The sequence below is a fragment of the Platichthys flesus genome, chromosome 4 (genome assembly GCF_949316205.1).
Source record: "Platichthys flesus chromosome 4, fPlaFle2.1, whole genome shotgun sequence".
NCBI classification, from domain to species: domain Eukaryota; kingdom Metazoa; phylum Chordata; class Actinopteri; order Pleuronectiformes; family Pleuronectidae; genus Platichthys; species Platichthys flesus.
Window position 1 is genome coordinate 7,942,495 of NC_084948.1, and position 21,022 is coordinate 7,963,516.

Consider the following 21,022-nt stretch of genomic DNA (forward strand, 5'->3'; position numbering starts at 1 on the left):
AAACCTTTACTCTATGTCACCATGTGAGTGGCAGGTGTGATTAAACACAGACAAATCAACGCTGAATAGTTTTCCCATGTCGCACTTGTAAAGGATCCCAGCTAAATATTGACACTTTGACAATGATAACCATAGAAACTCTAGATTTAGAAGAGACTGTGACATCACCCCGCAGAGCAGTCAGACAGGTGGGACGAGATAGCTGAGTTTCCGGTATCCGCAGACATGAACCTGCCTACGTGAGGACATGTGGGCCAAAACAACACAAGCAGCACGGGCGAGGTTCAATGTCGGACTGTTTCCCTATGCCACTTAAGAACCACCATGTTTATGTCCTCAGCAAGTCACTACCTTCATGCATTCCAGTCTGCTCCGTGGTGCCACTTCATAGCTTAGTGCTGATCTCCTTGGAGGGGGCAGTAAATTAAGGGAGTGGGAGTAAAGATAATATACCTACTGTGGATTAAGTACGGGGTTTTGTGACAACTATAATTTTATGTCATTGATCAATACTGTGATGCTGCTGTTGCCAAAATCACCCTCATCAACAGTAGAATGCAGCTGACTTTAAAGAACATATCAATAGATTATCCTAAATATACAGATCTGACAGCTGAGTTTCACCTTGGTTTCACTGAGACTGGCTGGAAACACAGAAATGATAGCTTCAATGGACTGTAATACTTTACTTTTAACAATCATATAACATATAGACTATAAGTTATGAGACAAATATGAGTAAGTCAGTCTGAAAGACTTAGCAGCTCTAACTTACCTGATTCCTACGATTCTCCATAGAGGAACAGCTTTGATTTGTATAAGCTATTATTCCAGGTAGAATAAACTGGTTCACTGAGCCCTTCAGCAGCTTTTCCACTTGTCGCACCTCATCGTGTCTTAGAGCCGATGGAGTCTAGAAAATGACTCAAACAGTGACGGAAGTGAGTCCTACATAAACTACCTGAATATTGAACTGAAGTCAGATGCCCCGCAGGCAGTAATGACGGCTGTGTTAGAAATCTCTCAGTGCATTGTATTGCCCTGACAAATCTGTCAGGCCTCCATCACACACACACGCACACGCACCCACATGCATGCACACACACACAGATTTGTAGAAGGAAGAGGTAGCTCTTACAAACGAGCAGCTCCTTATGGATGCGCATGTGTCAAAACGTGTAGTTTCTCTAAGTTTGACTGGAGGTGTTCTGGAGTATCAGCGTGTAACATAGTATTCGTTATCAGTGAGAGAAAATGCATGCAGCCCCACAGAGGATACATTGTCATGATCAGTGATACTCCAGCACACACTTTTTTCATTAACATGCTCATTGAATGCCAAAGAATGCTGCCCGGCCACACAAAACCCACATGTGAGTGCCTCGCCCTGGGGCGGTGTAAGCACAGGCACACACACACACCCACACACACACAGCAATGAGGACACACCCTCTTGCATATTAAATAAATACAAATACAAATAGATGTAACATCAGCATGACAAATACAGAGTCGCGGTGAAGAAGGATGCTGAGATCAAGGAGGAGACTGACTAGAATACAGAGAAGATACTGAGTAGTGAAACCTGTCTCTTTCACCTGTGAGTCTTACCTGTGTCCTTGAAGTTCAGGAGCACACTATCAAGGTTGTTACGCAACTCAGAGGCCACGGACGGTGCTTTGATACCAATAAGACAATCTCGATCCTGCACTTCAATAGCCTTGCCAGAGAAAATCCCATCTCCCACGTAACTCCTCAGCCTTCACACTCTTTAATGCAAACCTGCTTGCGTAGATAAGAGACTCCTGTCTAACACTAAACCATAAATAGTGTCCTGATATCTCCAACATTCCGACTGACTTTTCTGCAATGAGCAACGAGTGGCTGGTGGAGGGGGGGTCTTACCAGAGGTCTGTACTTCATGCCTGCTGTCCTGCTCTACAGTGATGTGGACAGGGATTTTCCTTTCCAACCGAGTCGATCGTCCAGCTATAAGAATATGGCCTCCAGCGCCGCACCACGGCCCACGACCACTATTTAGCCGAGAGTTTGTTTTTAGAAGCTCTCCCCTCGGTCCTGAGAGCCAGCTGCCATAGCTTCTCCCCTTACTGCTGCTCACAGACACTTACACACCTCACGCTCTCTCCTTCACTTTCTATCGCTCCCCACTCATTCACCCACTTTTCTTCTCCCTCCCTCCCTTCCTCCCTCCCTCCCTCCAGAGGAAACAGTCCCCATGTAGGGTGACACATAACCCACCCTCCTCCCTGCTCTTTCATTTTTTTCCCTGTCGACCTCTCTTCACTCCAACAGGCACTTTTACTGAAAAACGTACCCCGATTCCTCTATTCTTACTCTCCCTCTGAAGAGAGCCAACACATCTATCACACATAAAGTCCTAATCACACCTGGACAGTAAAAAAGGATGAGATAGGAAAAATGTGTCCTGATGCCAAGGGGGAGTAGTCTTCATCCATGCATGGTTATGTAAAAAGGGGAAACTCTTGAGTACTAAGCATGGCAGGAGCCCATAAATAATCATCTGTTTGAGCCAAAACACTTTCCTCTTCCTTCCCTCCTCCATCTTTTCCTTTGCTCCCTGCTTCCCCTCTTTGAGATTAACAAGCTGAAGCAGAAACCAGACAGGCAGCCAACAATCCCAGTGTCAGCAACATGGCTGCATGTAACGTACAGCCACACCTGCATGTATACAATGTTGCACGCACGCATGCACAAGGAGTCTCCATCATTAGTCCAACATCATTACAGAGAGTGTAATTACTCTAGACCAGTGTAGTACACACGCACATACATGCACACACACACACATCTCTTGTTGCAGATCAAAGGCCAATGCATGTGCTTGTTAACACTAATAACAACTGACATACAACAGACGATGGCCATGTGTTTCTCAGAACAAAGAGGAGGACAGGTTTGCACTACGGTAGCTGGATTCATACTCAGACATTAAAGAGGGCTTGTTTGAAGTGTGTGCTTAAAGGCAAAGCCACCTGTTAGTGGGCTTATGGTGTGTTTATTACTGTGTGTCTGTGAACTTCAGGTTTAGCTGAGGTGAGAAAGGGTTTGATATTTTGTAATACACATTCGCTTTCTTAACAAGGGTTACCGTAGATCAGATCAGATCAAAAGATCGATAGATCACAATCTTGTCACGCAATGTAGCGGGTGTAGATGTTTTTTTTATAGCGAGTAAAACCGCTACAAACGCAATCGACTCCTTTCTAATTTTATTCCTCAAATTCACCCCAAAAAATGAGGCACTCTATCATCTCGCTGTCTTGTCAAATTAGAGTGTCATGTTGCCATCACTGTAGATCTGAGGTGGAGCTGATTAAACCTGCGTCTACTGTAGAGTCCGGGAGTTAACGCAGATTATATCCAATCCCATTGCAGACAAAAGTCACATGTTAGTAGGTGTTGGTGAAAAAGGGGCTTGTAGGTTGGCAATGTCATAGCTATATATATATATATATATATATAAAGGCTAGATGTCTCATCCGCGTTTCCGGTCAACGGAGTCGAATGTCCGCAAATGGCGGCCATCTTGCCACAGGCAGCTCGCCCACCCATAACATTGTGTTGGTAGTGGTACATGTACTTTTTAAATAATAAAAAAAATAATAATAATCTTTATGTATATTTGTAAAGGGAAATCGTCTACCTATATAGAACATTATTAAATTTTTTAGAAAATAACATAATTATTCATAAGTATGCAGTGTCATAACTACATCTCTGACGATTGTAACAACCCGAACCATTTAAAAATTGGTTGAGAATTGAGAAAGTTATGGTTATTTAAAAAGTACGTACCACTACAACACAATGTTATGGGTGGGCGAGCTGCCTGTGGCAAGATGGCCGCCATGTGCGGACGTTCAACTCCGTTGGCCGAGACATCTAGACTTTATATATATCTATGGGCAATGTTACCTTAGCTTAGCATAGCATAGCACCTTTTTAACACAAAGCTAGGCAAGCTATTTCCGCCTGTTTTCAGTTTTTATGCTTCGCTAAGCTAACAACCACCGGCTGCTGCTTAGTATTTCATAGACAGATATGAGAAAAGGAGAGAAAGAGTCTAATTTGTCTCATCTAACTCTCCGTGAAAAAAGGTCAATATGTGTGTTTTACAAAATGTAAAATGAATCCTTTCCAGTGCTGAGATTCAGTGCAGTATAAGTATTCATTAAGAGATATTAAAACAGTATGAAATTAAAACTGTTTATGGACACAGGTAACCAACCATGAGACATGTTTGGGACAAAGTGGGATATTCATGTCTATGGAGGCTGCAGCTTCAAAGAGCAGAGCGAAAGCAGGAAAGCCAGGTTTTACAGGCCTCATAAGAATGTATTGCTCCTTCCTGCAGATCTAAGAGAATAGGCCCAAAAACGTAATGGAATAAGGGTTGTTGGTAGTTCCACATCTCTCGGTCCAGATTAGCTGTCCTCAGTGTCTGCCTACAACAACCTGTAGACGGCAGACTTTATACCAGTATCGCTTGTGTAGTAAGGTTTTCAATATGATGAGAGACGTAAAGAAAAACAGAAAAGGGAGCTGGCGGTGAAAGGGAGAGAAGCTGGAAATGAGGCAGGAAAGAATGCGCTTGTTTTAGAAATCTAAACTGCAGTCACCTACATGTCACCTTAGTCAGATGACTTGTTTTACTCACATTCCTAAAACTCCACAATTTTTTCTAAAAGATGAAGTGAAACCTGACTCCTCTCAACAGCACAAACCACCGAGCCATGACACATTACTAAAAGCAGAATTAAATGGATTGAGTGGGCTTATAAAGATAGCAGCTTTAACCTTCATCTTTTATTAAAGAAATCATAAAGACAATATAGGAAATCCATGCTCAATGATAACTGAAGACACACACACACATTCTCTCTCCTCCACACTGCCCTCTTCTGGCCACCTCTAACAAAATGAAACTCAATAATGAGCTATGAGGTTTTTGCTGAGGCAGACATCAAAATGTCTGAAAATAACTTCACCCTCATCTCTCTGTGTGATTGAGAAGGCAAGGGAAGACACACACTTTCGAGCAGACTCTGCACACTTCTATGATGCCCCACGTCCTCGACTCGACTCCTCTCTCTCTCTTTCTCTCTCTCTCTCTCTCCCTCTCTCTCTTCTTTGCCAGTATAATCAGAGCCCCCGCTGCAGGAATCTGAGTAATGTTTTCCAGACGCTCTCTCACTCTCTCTCTACCTTTCTGTGTGTGTCCTTCTCTCTCACCACAGTGTGAGAGCAGACTGGTCAGACAGCAGGAAACAGGCAGAGATACAGGAGAAGATAGAGGTTAACAGTCGTTCAACACATCAACCATCATTATTTGTTTATCGTAGTGTGTGTTGATGTCTCTGGCAGAAAATGACTTTTATGGCAACTGAGCACACAAAGGTGTGTGTATTAGTGTGTGTTTCTGCAGGCTCATGCTGAGGCAGCATATTTGTGCTGAGTTGGGGGGAGGAGGGGCTGTAGCTGACTCCTAGTATCTCCCTCAGCTGTCAGACTTTAACCCTTTCTTATCCTCTATCTTATCCCAACTGACACTTACAATACTATTCGGAGATACTAGATGGATAGATAGGTTCCTCAGCTGGAACAGACACCACAGAGACTGGATCCCATTCACCAGAAGCACTGTTGCATTTTGGCTCCATATATATTACACATACATATGTGTTGGGTTTCCCCACACTGCTGACTCGTCTATGTGTCATCTATCTTGAGCAAGTAAACTTGTCCTAGTTCCCCCTATCGATATGCAAATGATCAAGACTGTGATCTGTGCTCACAACGACTAAATTCTGTTGTTTCTACCCAGTCTGAGTAAACAGATGATGAAACTGAGTCAGTGTCGGTGTCTCTGCATGTCACCGCCATATGACATGATTGGTTGTGTTGAATATTGGTTTTCTATCATATATTTATTCTCAGTTTCAGAATATATGTGACGGAATAGCATATAACCACCTGCCTAATAATTGTCCTTCTGACCTTTATGACTCTCGGTCAATAATTGATATGATTTAAAAGTGCTTTTTATGGACATAAAGCCATGGAAGCATAATTTGTTTTTTTCTCTTTGAGGTCTGAGCTTCATGAAGATTCATTGACTTCACTATTTACCAAATATTGCATGTGCATGTTTGTGTGTGTTGGGCTTTTTAGAAGAGCCCAAAATGTATTTAATTACCTCGATAGACCTCCATTCTTGCTACAGCCTTTCCTATAACATGCACAAACCACTTTGGTTGTTTTTGTTCAGGGAAAGAAAAAAGCTCAAGTCCCACTGACCACATTCAGGGAAAATTCATGTGACCTTGACTCCGTGGGAAATCAGAAATGGGAACTTCACTTTCGCCTCCTGCTCTCTCTTTCTTTCTCTCTCTCTCTCTCTCTCTCTCTCTCTTGCTATCTCTCTCTCTCTCCCCCTAGCCCTTCAATCTCTCTTCCCCTCCCTTTAAATTCCTCTTTCATCTCTCACTTCCTCTCCAGAAGAGTTTGCTCAGAATGATCTAGGATATATATAGTAATTTTCCACTCTCCCTGCATTACCCATACAGTCCAGAAATAAGGGCTGGGAACGTGTGTCCTTATGTAACATCATGCCACACCAATCGCTCATATTTATGAGGAGCATACTGCACTGGTACAGCTCGGCCTGTGGAAGACTCATTTGCATCACCGTCCTCTCTCGTTTGAAGCTCAAGCCATTTCAGCTCAAAACAGTGTTGTGTGGAAATGTTGTGTAATCTTCCCTTTACACTATTACTCCACACCAGCTTGTCTTTGCCTCAATCGTTCATTACACAAAAGTAATTCACATATGTGATGTCTGCAGCAGCTGCTCCATGTAGAGAAAACAAAAGACAACTGTTACCACACATGGTGTCTTACCCTCTGGCCTCTGGGTACCCACAATGCACCATGTCGCCACACAATTTGAACAGTCCAGCCTCAAGCTTTATTACAGCATCCTGTCAGTGTCATTTGTGTCTAACTGTGTGCTCACACAATCACATTTACACCCAATATTGCTTGTTAAATGTAGTCATATGACCTGCATATTAATACATATAATTTATTTTAACCTCTATTAGTTATATTAATTCTATCATAGCAGGTCACTAAATCCATGTTTAGCAGCTAAGCAAGGTCTAAGAAGAAAAAAGAACCTGATAATGCCACTGAATCGAGGCTGTGAATGGGAAGCAGAGACAGGAGAGAGAATCTGTAGTGTGAGATTAAGAGTTGAGTACACTGGATTGGTGAATTCTTAATAAATTTAATGATCAGTGTTGTACAAATTCGAGTTTGATGTACTTATTTTAAAAGGTACGCTATGGAGATATTGACCACTAGTATTGCTATAGAGTAATTGGTTTTATGAGTGGATCTGTGTTTGTGTTTAACACACATGCATCAAAAGGTGGTGGCAGGAAACGTAGCCATGGGACAACAGCGGTAGTCAGGATGAAGACTACAAGCAATACAAAATATTTGTTGTTATACATATTAAATATCATAGGTTTTTACAAGAAATTTACACAGTGTATTTTTGGTTTGAGTGATGACCCCTAGTCACTGAAATAGGAGCGTAATATTGTGGAGGGTTAGGGAGTTGGTCATTAGACACTAAATATCCTGAATATATAAGTGGCCTTAAGTAAAAATCTGCCTTCAAAAGCTTAAACCATTGAAATTCTAGTGTAAACCTTCATACGTAGGATTTGCATAATTATGGGAGGAGGAATTAACCACAGCTGTGTCATACAGAGAACACCCTCCATCACAAACCTGCAAGCATTCATTTCTCGCTGATGCTAAAGGTTTCATCAGACTGACAAATCCCAAGTGATATGGATACTGATAAGCTGGGCTATGACATCAGTTATACAACATGGGACCAGTCCTTGTTGCTAAACAGCTCAGCGAACCAAACTCATTCCCCCCACCACTTCAATTAGCCTGTGAGTGAACGATAAAAATATGCACAGCTTAAATTAAGACAAGACAGGAAAATAATGAGATGTTAAGATTTCGGTTTCATGTTTAAATCTGCTAAAGAAACAAACAGAACTCTGCATTTACATCAACTATCAGACATGTATATGGTCCATATGATGACCCCACCCATCACTATAACAACATACCCTGCAATTACTTTGCATGTAATCTAAAACTTCAGTCCCAGTGGGCAGAATTACGCTATAGCTGGCTTTTAACCAAAGCCAATAACACATGTACTGTCCAGCGATTAACCGAGAACGCCATGTCCCTGGTAGATCATTGGCTTGAGGGCAGGGATACCACGTATACACTTGTGAAATAATCAACTAGGCCAATAAGGAAATAAGCAGTGATATCAGCTCAAAGCTAAATGGTAAGTAAAAGGGTCGAGCTGCAATCAGGTGAGTCCATATTGTGTTTTCCTCTAAACACGAGACACACTGCAGGACTATATGACTCTAACAGGCAGTCTCCTCCATTCGTCCGACTGTTTCTGTGCATTGTTACTTTCCAGCAGGCCTGGCTCTCTTTGTGACACTCCACAGGTTTATTCAACCATAACAAAGCCGGTCTTGTAATCAGTAGCAATAAAAGTCATTAAACTGCTTTAACAATAAATATAACGTGAACTTTTGGCCTTTCTCTGCTGCCTAGTACAGCTGTCAATGCGAGCAGTGAGACAAGAGCCAGAGGAGGATCAAACCTTAACCCTCTGGCTACAAATCAGAAAGGGGGGAAAAAGACCCAGTTGCCCTTTTAAACCATTAAATGCCTGTGTTAAGCCGTGTTAAATCTGCACCCCTCTCCCTAAACTAAAACACGTTCATCCTGACATTAGCCAGACTGTCGTCCTCTCACCATCTCCTTCCCTCACCTTTCACTTTACCCCTCTCCCACGCTCTTCTTTCTCTTATCTCACTACTTCATCATGATCATACTCAATCTATCATCAGCCATTTTCAAACATGAACTCCAGAGGATGTCCGCAGAGTTGGGTCTCCTCCGGAGGTTTGCCTTTTACACATTAACACAGCGGTTGATTTTCTGCTTAGACACGTTCACAGCGACAAAGAATGTTCAGGTGAAGGGTGCTGCAGCAAGCAGAGACAGAACGTCACAAATTAATTCTGCTGTACAGATCAGGTGTTTTTGTTTTATCCTGAGATAATTGTGTTCTTTGTGTTTTCACATTCACGCACTGAACTCTGGAGATTCTCTGCACTTTCACCAGAGGAGGTGCATGTATGAACTCGAATGTCTGAGTGAGAGCCTCCAGATTATCTGTGGACTTTCACCGCCTGGCCCCAAACTATTAAGTCCACAAAAAGTCGAGAGAACCGACTTGAGAACACATCAAGGGACCTGGATTCACAGCGAGCAAATGTTGATGATGCAACAGATGCAAAATTGAAAGACTAAAAGAAAACAAATATCTCCTGGTGAAAAAGCAGAGCCAAACACGTAGAAGACACTGACGAAGATGTCTAGAGAGTTTGTTGTGATAAGAGCCGACACCGGTGTCTGTGTGTTGGGACGAAAATCTCTTGCTCTGTTTCACCCGGCTGCACCAGCTCTTGTCTGAATAATGCGTAGGATTTCTGTTGTGTATGTGTTTTTCTGTTTCTGTTGTGTATGTGTCTGTGCAGAGAACCACCTGCTGTGTTGTGCCAGTGTGAAAAGCAAAAATGCAGGTAAAGCCCTTTCATATCTGAAAACAGCCATAGAAAGGTCATCAGGATCCCATTCTCTCACATTGAATCCTGTGAAGGTTCTCCTGATGTGTTCTCATATAGGCCCCTTCAGGGAAATTCTGGAGAAAGTCAGGAGGCTCTCACCTGGACATTTCCCTACATACTGCCCCTCCGGAGAACGTCCGTAATGTACAAAATTCCGTGCCTGTCTGAAAGAAGCTGTACAGTTACACCTGCTGAATGATCAACTATTTAAAACGTCCTTCATCAGCGTTCAGTGGATATATAACCCAATCCGTAGATTTAACTTTGACAAAAAAGAGTCAGGAGGAATAGGAGGGAACAATCCAAAATTAGCCAATGAGGCAAGAGACCAAAGACGGGAAGACAAAAAAAAAAAAAAAGTCAAGAGAAAAAGTAAATGGCAGTGCGGGGCGGCTGTGATGTCAGAGTGAAAGAATGTGAGCCATGTGGGCGGCAAACCAGTCTGGAAACAGACGAGAGGGCAGAAGAGAGAGAGATACGATGAAAGAGAAGTAATCGAAAAAGAGGATGAGAGGCAGGATGCTAGTGACAGATGGCGAAAGTGTCACAGTGAGGAGATATTAACATATCAAATAAAGTGTTTGTGTGTTTTCTGATATAACTCGCAGTCAGTCAGTTTATAGTGGCACAGCACTGTATTGACACAAGGGGGATCCCATGGAACAAATACACTCACTCAAACTGTTTCTGTTTCTCTCAGCCTTCTTACTGTGCCTCGCTCTTTCTGCCCTCAATGCTCTGGGTTAAGTGAATCACCACAGAGTGCGTGCGTGCGTGAGTGCGTTTGTGCGTGTGCGTGTGTGTACCCGACCATAGCAGAGTGAGATGTTTCCACTGTGAACAGATGTGACACCGAGACACAAAAGAGAAAAGCAGCAGGCTGAAAATAAAGTAATAATGGAAACCAAGTTGTAGGTTCTATTATTATTTTTTTTTGTTTAATTCAGACTCACACCAAATAAGGAGACGCTCCCTGTCCCTCACACACCCACTTTTCCACTGTGGCTGCACTTTGGTCATGCAGGCATTTCCTAGCGTCTTCCATAAAGACAGAATCCCCAGCTGAGCCGGGAGCGGATGAACCAGGGGAGGTTACTGATTGTGTGGATGAATGGAGGTGGGCCACATGTCCATTCAAGCCTTTACTGGAGAGTTACAACACACTGGTTCCTCTGCAGTACAATCAGACCGGTACTAACCTCATAGGCTCTAAATTAACAGCCTATTTTAATCTTGAGGTTTTCACAGCTGCTGTACGTGGTTTAAGTTTGACACATGCCGACAAACACACAAACGGTACAGAAGTGATTCTATAGATAGTCAAAGAGTAGCTTCAGAAAGAATTCATACCCCTTCACTTTTGGCACACTTTATTGTGTGATGGGCAAAAACACCAAAGATTGATGTTTTTGCCCATCAATCTTTATCTAAATTCAATAATCTTTCTTTTAGAAAAGTATTCTGTGTTTATAGTAATACTTCAATCTGTAGTCAGGTGAATCTGCTCTAAATTTCCTGGAAAGAATGTGCCCGGAGCCTGCCTGTGGCAACCTGAACTGAGTAGGACATAGTTTCAAAAGATATACCTGTCAATATAAAGTCCCCCCAATCCACATGGCATGTCAGTGTAAAACCCAGGTTAAGGGTTGAGGAACAGATCAGGGCGAGCGTGTGTGTGAGTCTCTACTCTCCCAGTCTACAGGGCAGGTGGTGTCTTGTTGAGGGAAGGAACTCAAAACATTGTCAACATTCTTCTTCTCCAACACATGTTCCCACGATTTCCTGCCTGCAGTGCGTATCTTCCCTGCTACTGGTCTGGTCTCTCACTTGTCCTTCAGTGCCACTTTGTTCTTTTCCAGACATCCCCATCTTTTCTTCTACTCATTCTGTCTCTTTTAAAGCTCTCCAATCTACTCCTATGGACAGAGGGCCTGTAGGTCTCATTTTATTTGCAGCAGGCCTTATATGGAGAGGAGCGCAGGGTGTAGGTTAAAACAATGTTGGCCTGGTTGCACTCTGCAGCCCAGCCCATGATTCAGATCCCTGCAATAGACTCATGAACTGAGACAAGCTTATTATACTGATGCGGATTTGAACATCTGATATCCTGGCTGACAAATTAAAGATAAATGAGTTTAATAACCCCAAAAAGAACTATCACTATTGTAACACTTACTGAGAATTGTTTAATATCCTGTCCTGTCAATGTGTTCTGCCAACTATATGGTGGAATCTCTTCTGTCTGTTAGTTTGTTGGTTTGTGAACAGGAATACGCAATAACCGCAGATCTCAATGAAACGCGGTGGAAGGATGTATGTTGTAGTATGGGTCAATGTTTCACTGATCTTTCAGAGAATAATTCATGGATCTTAATGAAATAGTAAGTAGACATATTTAGGAGACTGATATTTATGAGTGTGTGAATCTGGATTACTTCATTTAAATACTGTTTCATTGGGGGATTGTTGGGCCTTGGCGAAGGTATTTTATCTACTGAGTGCCATTCTACTTACATAATCCAATCATCAACTTCATGTTCCCAATGAGAGACAAACTCCTAAGAAATCGCAATGATAGACGTGCGGTGGCCCTGAGATCAACACATGGCAACCGAAGACAACTAATCCAAACAGACAAAACACAACCACATTCAGACAGTATGAATGAATCTGCGATTGCGCTAACACGATAAAACAGAGGGGAGGAGTTGTTCATGCAGTTTATGTGTTCTTAAATGAATAGCGATGTTTTCTTCAATTGCATGTGGTTTTCTCATGCTGCTGAGCCTTCAGGGCCACCATGCAGACAACGAGATGCAGCCACTACTGTGAGCATGCACAAAGTAAACATGGAAGTATTTCATCAGAACTGAGTGACTGCAAAAAATGTGTCAACATCCAGACATCCATATCCAGAGCACAGTTATTGTACAGCATCATAAAAGCCATAACCAAGTTGCTTAACTTCCAAACAGTGAGTTTCCTGTTTACTCCAAGCACTTCCTCTTAGCTGCTTAGACATTAATGACAGCTGAGCCACAGGACAAAACAAACTAGACCATTAGAGCTAATAAATAAATGTTTCCTCCCTATTTACATTATTTTAAAGCCATTGGTTTTACTCCCATCTGTGCCTCTGTTCTTTAGCTTCGACATCATTTCCGTCTATTTTAAATTTGGGGATATTAATCTGTAGTATTGATAACAGGAAGGGGGTTGTGCACAACTACATGTGCACACACACACACACACACGTAGAGGGGCTGGATGAAACATGTAGTGCTTGGACAGGAGGCAAGAGCTTTTTGTTAAAAAGATGAAAAAAATGGAAAAGACAGTAAAGTATTGAGAGGAAGTGTGACAGTTTGGAAAGATGGCTCCTCAGAGACCATCGGTTTCTCATTAAAGAGCTGATGACATGTCAGGATTCAACTTAAAACTGAAAAATGGATGGGAGTTTATATACGAACTGCTTCAACTCTGAGAGGATTTCTCTGGAGTAAGTAACTTAACACAGACCATCTCCCAAAGTGAGAGGAGAGCTCAGCAATTTGGTCTCAGACACACACTTAATTGTAACATCTCTGGAATCTGCACAGAGATTTATTACACAGGGTTGGGCTGTAGAGACATATACACAACTGCTCTAAAGGAGGGACCCACACACATATGTTGGATGCTTTACTGAGAGGATTTCCATTGACTTCAGTCGTACAATCTTCAGCTGCATCCATGCTCCAATTTTACCTCTCGTTTTCATTGAATGTTCCCCATTTACACATGCACAAATGCACACAGCCTCTAGTGAAAGAAAGCTCTGACTGGACCAAACCAAAGAATGATAAAATGATGCTGCAGTGCAAATACACTACTGTTAAGGATGTTGCGGGTCAGCCAGCACCGACCGGGCAGCTACACATCCCTCACAACACACACACACTATCCTCCCAGTCATCCCCTTGATGATATGTGCATGGTTCTTAACTACATCAACAAATAATAAACTGTACGATTTACATTTAAAATTGAATGTTAATTATAAAAAATATATGTTGATAAATGAGCTTGTGTCCTCTGTGAAGTTCACACCAGTGCCACACCGGCAACAATTTAATCCCACTGGGGACGGATATAAATGAACAGTTGTTCGAGCAGAAGATTCCTTCACATTTGCACACATACACACACACAACATTTGTTGAGGAGGTATGCCACTCACTCAGCTGTGTTTAGGACAGAGATACCTTCACTAAGAAACAACTGGGAAATCCTGGTTGAGTGGGAGTTTTATGTCATTGTATTATTGCCAGTTTAAATTTGTTTAAGAAATCTCACAATATGAGCAAGTCTGACTAAAAATGTGCGTCTACAGCCTAGCAGCTCTGTAAGGCTGCTTTAACCAAAAGGCTAAACTCAGCGTGCTTATGTGTTCACAATGACAAAGCAACATGCTGATGTTGAGAAGGTAAAATATCTTCCGTGTTCACATCAAAGTCAAGAGTGTAAGCCTGCCAACATTTGTCGATTAGCACAAAACACACTAAATACAGCAGGCACTGGTGTTTTGGATAAACTAATTCCTAAATCAAAGTGTTAGACAGATTAACATATTGGGCAAATCTAGAGTGCCCCCCTCTGATCTGCTGGTTGCACTTAAGTTAAGTCACCAAATAGAAGTTGAGATATTCCCCTTACAGACAAAATTGTCAACCTGCTTTAGAGCTACAGGGTGGGGAGATTCGGGATGACTAATCTCATGAGGACCATGAATGTCTGAACAAAATTTCAGCACAATTCATGAGGTGGATTCAGTCTGGATCCAATTAAGATGATGGAAGACCAACCAATCAAAAGGCAATTCTCAAGGCAATACTGCTAATCCAGCTAAAAATGAAATGTGAAACACACTTTCAGACTGAAAATAGGTTTATTAACCAAAGCAGGAAACGCAGGACGTGCAGCCATGGAAAAGGTTACGACACGGGTGAATATTAACCACCTAAGGCAGGGAGTGAGGCAGTTTCCACAGAAGGTTAATGCAACACTACAAGTGAGAGAGAGAGTGAGCTGATAAGGATTTCACATGGCACCAAGATAGCCTGTCCTTTATTCACTTTACTATCTTTGTCCAGTTTGTCATTTACAGCTCACTAAGGGCGTTACCCAGCGTTGCACCTTATGAATGCCCGGATACAAACCAGCAGATTCCCACCTTCAAAATCAAATGAAGGATAGAGCAGAGGAGTGGAGGGATATTGCTTAGCTATCAGTATTAGACATTAGTCAAATTTGTATTTGCACCACCCACTCTAATCTCATTCATCGGCTGTGTTTGCATTCCTGGCTGCTTTCTCTCTTTGCGTTCTTTGTGTTGGTATCTTGTGCTTTCATGCCATATTTCCTTTTTCCTTTCTAAACAACACCACCCTAAGTTATATTACATGTCTATTATGCCCCATTTCTCACATTCTTCCTCTCGCTCTTATTTTATGTCAATCCTCGTCCTTCTCCTCTAAATCCCTCTCTCTTTCTCTGTCCAGGTCCAAGGCCACACCTTCCTGTACTGTGCTGACATTATCAAAGCTCCATGGAAAGACCTGGTTACAGGTTAACAAACAGTACTGCGCGAGAGAGTAAGCCCTTATAACCCTAACAATTAAATCATGAATAGGCTGCATTTAAATAGCACCATATTCCCGGCTGCCTAAATGATGCTGATGTTTGCTGTATTGTCCCTATAGGAAAGGCTGTTGGAAACACACATACACACACACTCAATAAAGAACTTCTGTTGCATTGCAGAAGCGGAAACTCTTCTTGATCTGCAATAAGCCCAAATAGAATCATGATGAAAATATTATTTGGGCGTGTGGACTAAAGGCAGAAGTTGATGGATGGAATAAATAACGTCTATGTGAGCCATATCCTGTTAACAAATTAGCTCACTAGTGGACTGCTGGATGTCCCGCTCAGAGAGTTTGTTTTTTTTATCAAATTAAATTACGTTTAATCCTGAGAACAAAATGTAAGCAGCTAAGTAATGGTCGACTATAAAGATTTTTCAATGGCCTATGCTGATATTCAGAGAGCTTGACTGACGGCCTGTTAATATCAATATTAGGCTGTTGGTATTCAAACATCTGATGAAATACAACAATCTAATAACAATAACAAATGAGACACAAAATTGCTGAACTAATGTTAAGATTATCATTTCTTTGGTGATAATTTGTGTATGTTGGATTCTGCTTGTGTGAGGGGTCATGTTTCAGCCAACACGGAGATTTGCCTTTTGTGTGATATCACAACAAACACGTAGGGTGTGGGTGTGTCTCAACACTCAACAGTATGGTTTGGAAGTCGTGGAAAATAACAGGTAGACAGGAGAGGAGCTGACATAATTACAGGTATGATGTGGTACAAGATCCAGAGGGCTCAGGTAAGTTTGTCATGATTACAATGATGAGCGGAGAGGGAGGCGGGACGATCAAACACTCATTGAGTGTACAAAACACAAATACTCATCAGAACATGCTGAACAGGCAAAGAATAAGCTGGTTTTAAGAGGTGAATACGTAAAACTCAATAACAAAAAGGTGTTCATAATATTTTATCCAGCATGGAGATATTTTCAGGTGTCATGGATCTATTTTAGGATTGTCATACACAGTTTACTGTGGGATTTCTCCTCCTCAGACCACCTACCTATTCCATGTGTGAGAAGCAGGGCTGGAATACAATGACTCACATTAAATAGGCACTCAAATAAACATCAGTCTATTATTGTCCATGGATTATTTGTTTTAACTCAAGTGGTGCCAAGTGGTTGAGGAACATCCAACAGGTTTCAGGAAAAACTAAAGAGTGGTGCTCTGATGTCCCGGTAAAATTTCTAAAATAGACCCAAAACACATAAACGCGTGCACACGCACACACACACGGGTGTACCTTGGCAGTGTACAGAGAAGATGTGCAAGAGCAAGTGAAATAGGATTAGCACTTATCTTTCATTATCTGGTTAATCTGAGTGAAGGTGTGCCGCTAAGGGCGAGTGGGACAGTGTAGAACTGAACAAGATTAGAAAGTGAGCTAGTCAGCACAGTTGCAGATAAATATGAATGATCCGTTTCATTGTCTCAGCTGATGCCAACATCATTCTGTCAGAGGACAATGTGGCAAAGCAAGAAACTCATAAAATGGACTTGAAATTTCCCTTCAAGCCTTCTTTTATTTTATTGCCAAGGATACATGCAGTTATTACTTAAAAACTACATGCTGCTCCATTGTCCTGCAGGTTTAAGTTCCACTCTACTGAGTTTTAAGCCTCAAGAATAAAGGGAACATATACACAAAATCCCTATTTCACATAATAACTCTTGAACAGGTTCAGCAAGTAAGGGATGACATTTATCTAAACCCAAGAAGACAAATTGAAAATTATAGTAGATCGTTTTCAAAGCCTTTGTCATATTGCATTCATACATGAGTCATTTGAGGACTTCCCATATCCTGCAGACACACTGCATGTACAAAAATGGCAATGAGCCTGGCAGGGAGTTTGACTCATTTCCAGGGTGGTTTCCACTCCCACAGCAGTCAAGGCTGTAATACTGAAGAGAAGTAGGACTCAGTCACTCACTTTTATTCCCAGCCTTTAGGGCGGGGCTGGCTCTACCGCCAGGCTAGCTCTGGGATGTGGGAAAGAATCGCATGGAAAAGCAAAAGCAGCTGCCCACAGCAGCAGGCTAAAAGCCACCAGGCATACACACACAAAAACTGTACATACACACCCTCAAACCCTGCGAGTCATCATCATACAGGTAACACATATTCTGACTCACCGCCAAACACGCACTGTCATTATATCCATTCAAATAGATCTCCTTTTTCCTTACAAAGTGTTTCTGTAGAATTCCCAACACGTGCTGCCATCTGATGCAGCTACAGTAGGACAGCAGTGCTCACAGTGTTTTAATCTTTCACTCTTCATACACGATTTACTTCAACTGCTTTCACTGCCTGTGTCTTGGTTTACACACTTGAGCCAATGTTGATTTATTTCAGAACCTCCACCACTACTGCTACTTCCGTCTCAATTTATTCAACTGTAGATTAAATGATACCTCTGTTCCTTTCAGTGCTTGCATCAAACTGACACCTCCTTAAAGGAAAGGTTGGCACCAAAACACTTTTTATTTTATTTGTTTAAATACGCCTCACGTCCCAATAGCCATTACCTACTAAAGTGATCTGAAAAAGTGAAAAGAACTGTAGAACTTTAACAAACATAACCAGTAATTTAATTCAAACCCAATGAAATGTGCTCTCACTGTGCATGACCGGAGTCTTCAGCTGGAGAGCAGACACAGCTGAAGCAGAGACGATAGCCAGAGGTTAGCTAACGAGTGACAGCAAGGTCAGCGCATGTTCCTGTGTTTTGGGGGAGTAGCTTCGACGAAAGGGCCGATGGGACGTATCTGTTGCAAGTGTTACCTGCTCTTGTGAAATTTTCCAGGATCACCAATCCTAGCTTTAATTTAGACCAGTTTGCAACTCCAAATAGTCAAGGTTTTTCACAGCATCTTATAAATTAGTGTGCAAGAGGCAGAACACTTATATTTCGGAACCACTCAAGTTGTGAGTGTGAAATTAAACCTTAGAAAGATTGATGCAAACTCAAATAAGTGAATACACTGATTTAATCTAATCAACCACTAGATCTCTGCTTGAGGCAAACATGTTCTCAAATAGTAAAACACAAATGCGGCTTCTTGTCCCATATCCGTATCTCTCCGTCTTCTATGTCTGCCTGGCAGAGATGAGAATCACTAACCATCCCATCCATTGTCCCAAAACACATTCCCAACTCAATGTGTGACTCAACTCTCCATGTCCTCACAGTCTGTATCAGCAGTAGTCATCATCTAAACAAGCTCCCACACAAACCACCAGCATTATGACATCAATTTATGCATGACTTAGCCTGATCTTTGACTTATCTCAGTCTCATTCCTTCGTTTAACTGTCTTTTTTTTTCAAAATCAGATATTAGCCTGTATGTTTCATTAACCTTAGATGGAGATTCCCCCATGATCAACAAATAATGCAAATGGTTGAGAAAAAGTCATAGATTCAAATATAACTGTTATATTACTGTAGCTTCAAGGGCTGGGGCAATAAATTGTTCAATTATTCAAGTTCAAAGGCAATGAATCCACTTAGTACTTAGAAATGCTGTTGCATTGGGACCTTATCAGTCCTATTCTATGGGCTTTGTCTAGTGTGGTATCAGTACTAAACGTTATCAGAGCTCCATGTCCAAGGCCCTTCGCATAACTCAATGGATGGGTTCACACTGTAGACACAGATTCCTGGTCTTAAACTGGGCATGGCTGTAATGTGTATGACCTAGAACAGCTGTAGAACCCATTTGTGAAGATATATATATAGAGTTTCGCAATTTAAGTCTTAAGCTAGTATGCACTACGCCTTTTCTCCTTTTCCTGCCCGCTCTCCCACTTCTTCCATTAAAGGTAGTATAAACGGCTTCTTCAAAGATAAGTTTGACAGTTTGGGGAATACAAGTTCACATTTTTGTAGGATACCACTTTTGTCTGTGCGCTAAATATATGGCTACAGCTAGCAGCTGGTTAGCCTAAAAGACAGGAATCTGGGGGGAATAATCTTGACTCAGTTCAGGGTAAAAAAAATATCTAGCTACCAGCATCTGTAAAGCTCATTAATGAACTTGTTAAACTTTGTTAAAGCTGTTTAAAAAGCACAAGCTAAGCTAACTGGCAAATAAGTGGATTGTTTAAAATATCGAACTATCCCTAAAACATTTTAACTAATTTCAATATTATGTTTGTAACATTTCTATGAACAAGATTATAACCAACCCCAAAAAAGACTTTCAGTCAAAAACACTGTTTTCTACCCACTTGGATTAGTAGGGTATCCATTGGCCCTACATATAGAGAGGAGTATTTTCCGCTGCAGACTAAATGGAGGAGTGGTAAAATCTCTGAATCATAAAAGGCACAAGTATGTGCAGGTGGCCAGGGGGGAGTCACTTACTCAGTGGCTTCCTACCTACACACTGGGCCAGGGTTATGCCCACTTCTTTCATTTGTATGGTGTAAACTCTATCATCATGGCGGCTGTATCTTTAGCAGACATGTCATGTATTGACATTCACTAGTTTGACATGACAGGTGCACACTAAAAGGTCATGCTGGAAATAAATCCCCTGCTGAGCAGTTCTGATAACACAGGTCAAGTACATACATGTGTATGAAAAGATATGCATGCAAGTGTCTTTCCTGTTGTAGAGGTGATGGTGGCAGTCTGGCTAACAGCCAGGCCATCAGGTGTATCCTATGGGTTCCACCCAACATGTAACTGAGAGATGACCGGGAGAACCTTCACCCTGTTAACATCAGTTCCTGTGTCCAACTAAATAAAGTGACACGCTCCTCATAGTAGGGTCCAGGAACACCAGGTGTCCAAAGTTAGGGGTCCAATATCACATAAGATTTCATAAAAATGGATTTCAGCAGTTTACCTCTCCAACATGTCCATACTCGTTGAACTATGGTTTAGTAAAGATAGGAATCTTCCATGAAGGAATCCACTAACTTCAATAACAATGAAAGCAAAGTCGGATAAATAGTCAAACAACTGGGTAGAAGCAAAACATCTACTTTCCCTCAATCTGTAAAGCCTCCCCAAGTGAAATGAAAAAGACAATCATAAGCCTTTGTGTTTGATTATTCTTACATTAATGAGAGCCTCTTGCAACATACAAAACCAGTTCACAAGCCCTTTTTATTATATTTATGCTTACATGGGTACTATCTATACATAGTAAAAAGCCTCACTGTGTAGAAGCAGGCAGACTTTGATGGTGATTCTCATTCTAATCCCAAATTTCCCAACACCACTCAAACCAAAACAGCCACGGTCCAGAAATACCATGAAAAAACACAGCCTGTCGAGACTAAAAACAGCCTGAAGCCCAGCACTGAAGGAAAAATCGGCCTTGGAAACAGCAGTTTAGTGGATCTCACCGGGGAGTCCACAACTCCTGCATCTGCTTTGGAATGCTATATTGACAACAGTACATTGATGTGCGTTTTGTTCCAAGCTGGATAATAGTGCCCTGTTATCACGCTGAATTCTGTGCATTCAGTGTAAACGGCCACAGATGTTTTTGGATTAGACATACTCAG

The 21,022-nt window shown here is 41.8% G+C and overlaps 1 protein-coding gene across 2 annotated transcripts in view; it reads right to left on the reverse strand.

Moving 5' to 3' along the window:
• Positions 1-21,022, reverse strand: part of LOC133951577 (unconventional myosin-Ic-like) — a 56,301-nt gene that overhangs the window by 29,242 nt on the left and 6,037 nt on the right. Inside the window, exon 1 of one of the 2 annotated variants that reach the window (XM_062385603.1) lies at positions 776-910. The exons of the other annotated variant lie outside the window; for it this stretch is intronic. Coding sequence (XP_062241587.1) covers positions 776-796 — 21 coding nt within the window. The 5' untranslated portion in view covers positions 797-910. Of the gene's footprint in view, positions 1-775; positions 911-21,022 lie in introns of those variants that run through there. 2 annotated transcript variants of the gene reach the window in all.